The following is a 2,977-nucleotide window of genomic DNA, read 5'->3' as shown; positions in this document are numbered from 1 at the left end:
AGGAAGACTGGAGAGTTGCCTCTTTATGCTTTCTCATAAACATAGGGCAGCTGATATGCTGTCCTGCGGGGAAATAAGAGGTAAGTTTCCCCACAACTCAAGTATTACTATACAAAGAAGTATTACTATATTGTGTTCACACTGTATAGCATAAGTGCAAGCATCTTCTGGGTCCTATGTGGTAGTATAATACGTATTTAATTATTTTTGTGGGTATCTTTCTGTTCAAAGCATCTGAAATAATTTTCAGACTATTTCACAGCTCAGCAGAATAGTGTTCTTATGGCCGGCTGCCATAGGCATGTGTTGTATGCCCTTGGCAATGCATTAGGGTGAAAAAAGCTTCAAGGCTTGTTGAGGCTGTTTAGTAGATAGTGTAAGAGAGAAGAAGCTAGACCTGGTGGGTTCTCATCCATAATTTTTTAAGGGCACACTGAGTGGATCAAAGTTGTGCCTAGGAGCAAACTCAGATTTTAATGTGGGTGGTACTAACCAATAAATTCTGAAAGACAACTTGAGAGAAAACTATTATATGTGCACTTTGGACAATCAGGGAATCAAGATTTGGGAGAAAATCAGGGAGCTAAGTTATTCAGCTGTGTAGATGGTCCCTGTAGATGGTCTAATCTCTTTTAGACTGTAGCATGCTATGGAACAGCAAAGAACTAATTGTTCTTTTTGGATCAAAATTTTTAATCTATTTCTTCAGTGCCTTTAATGACTCACTAGTCCAGTCTTGACTTTGAAGAACTCAGTAAGAAGCCTGCTTTTGATTTAGAGGGAACTTTTCAGGCCCTGTAGGACCTGAAATTACAGCAAAGTAGTAAAGCAAAATAATTACTTTACCTAAGGAGCGAGTTGCCTGACTTCAATGGGAAACATCTAGAGAAGTGTGAAACACTGAAATAAATTTGCAAGTGACTTGGAATTTTTTGAGATTTTATCAACAACTCGAGGTCCAAAATTGTTGGACAAGACCATTAAGAAACAACAAATATATTGAACAGGTGGAAGAACAAAACTTGCTGCAAACATACCCACTGAGCAAAGTCATATTTGTGCCTTGAAATTCAGTTAGGTATGTGATAAAAATTGCTTTTAATTTGTCATACAATTCAAAAGTGAAAAAAGGCTATTGGGTTCCTAAACTCAATTTTTGCATGTTCAAGTTTAGTGCACCAGTTTCAAGGGCAGAATTTGGTACTAAGCACAAAGACACAGCTGTGTGCTTGCAGTTAGAAAGCACAGCTGATGCACTTTCCTTTTTATGAAGTTTGAATTTTGAGCACTTTGTAAAAATCATCTTTGGTACAGTTTCTTTTAATAATGAAATCTTGAACTCTTACCCTTTGAAAAAAACTTTGATAGGGTAAGTAACTTTAATAGGCCTAATACTTAGGTCATTTGCCTTTGAGAACTTAATTGGTTTCAATCTAGGCATATCTATCTCAAATAGCAGAACAACTCTGATGAATATTTCATTGCTTAATTCTTATGTCTCTAGACAGGCTAATTAGAGATTCATAAATAGATTTTTTTCATGACAAAACAGATCAAATTGACTCTGTCCTAAGAATATCAAGTGTTTAGTAGTATCAGTGGTTATATGAGGCATTTTAATACAGACATAAAATATTTTAACTGTAATAATATAGCCCCGGTAAATATCAGTATGATTGCTAGCTATGCTGTTGGAAGTAGAATATTTATATGCATCTGTAGCACAGTTTACACTTTATTGCTTTGTGTGCTCAGAAGTTTCCTGTCTAAATGACTGTTACCTTTTTTATAACTGTGTCAGCCTATTCGGTATTTTATTAATAATTTAAAATCAGTTTGGGGATTTAATGACTAAGAAACTTGGAATCAAATACGAATGGTTGACCATTCCTAAAAATATTTTAGAAGTGGCTTTCACTTCTTTTTTTTAATTCAGCTTTTTATTATTAATTTGAGATAGTGCTATTCTACAGAGCAACAAGGCGAAACCATTTGACATGGCTACTTAAGCGGTTCTTCAAGAAGTAAAAAGATTCAGTACTATGACTGATAATCCCTAGCCCTGTGTGAGTGGATGTGGAAGTCATTGAACTGCAGGAAATTTACTGTTGCTAAAGACTGCCTATACATATATGCAACTTTAAGCTGAAATTTCAATTGGGAGATATTTTATCTGCTTTGGAAATTGTGTTGTTAACATTTGCTTTTTTTTTCCTTCTAGTATCGAGGAACTACTCTGCCTGCATTTAAGTATTATGTGACTTGTGCCTGTCTCATATTCTTCTGCATTTTTGTTGTGCAGATTCTGGTATTGCCGAAGTAAGTGATATTTAACCTGTACTCATTCCTATGTATATTTTCTCATTAATGTAAAAAATTAAAATATGTGAGTTAAAAAAATTGTAGAATTGTCAGATTACAGAGTTCAATTCATGGAAATGAAATTGAACAGAGAAGATTGAGGATTTCAGCCCACTTTCAAAGTTATGCTTGTTTCTAATTTTAAATGCTTTTAATACCATGGTACCAAGCGTTAGTATCAATTCTTCATTCATTTTAGTTTTTTCTCTTTACATTTAAAAATGTGTGGTGATGACAGGAATGAAATTAATATGTGTAAAAAAAAGTCATACAAGTATTGAGTCCCAATTGAAGTGGGATGAAATGGATTGCAGAATTGGGACTGTGATTAAAATTTTTATTTAACATATTACTGTGATAATACTGCTCTATTCAGCATGCAAACAGAACATTATTTATAAAATATATTTTTTAAAACTAATTTTAAAATATTATAATCAATTTCTGAAATAATTATTTTTATCTGAATTTATATATTATGAGCTAATTTATGTTTGTGCATATAAATCAGCTATTTTTCTATCTGTGCATGTTCTAGAAAGGCTGAGAAAACTGGAAAACAGTTCCAATAAAGAATATTTTATTAGGTTTTGATCAGTGGTGCAGAATCTAGTTG

The 2,977-nt window shown here is 33.3% G+C and overlaps 1 protein-coding gene across 1 annotated transcript in view; it reads left to right on the top strand.

The window, feature by feature from the left end:
* Positions 1–2,323, top strand: part of LOC104530245 (adenylate cyclase type 2) — a 63,533-nt gene extending 61,210 nt beyond the window's left edge. The window contains exon 12 of the mRNA XM_010174776.1: positions 2,222–2,323. Within this exon, the coding sequence (XP_010173078.1) occupies positions 2,222–2,323 (102 nt within the window). The remainder of the gene's footprint in view (positions 1–2,221) is intronic.
* The last annotated feature ends 654 nt before the right edge of the window (positions 2,324–2,977 follow it).

This window comes from Antrostomus carolinensis, unplaced genomic scaffold (assembly GCF_000700745.2).
Source record: "Antrostomus carolinensis isolate BGI_N321 unplaced genomic scaffold, ASM70074v2 scaffold4089, whole genome shotgun sequence".
Lineage (NCBI taxonomy): Eukaryota > Metazoa > Chordata > Aves > Caprimulgiformes > Caprimulgidae > Antrostomus > Antrostomus carolinensis.
The sequence above is the reverse complement of the archived record's forward strand: the minus strand, read 5'-3'. Positions and strand labels throughout refer to the sequence as shown.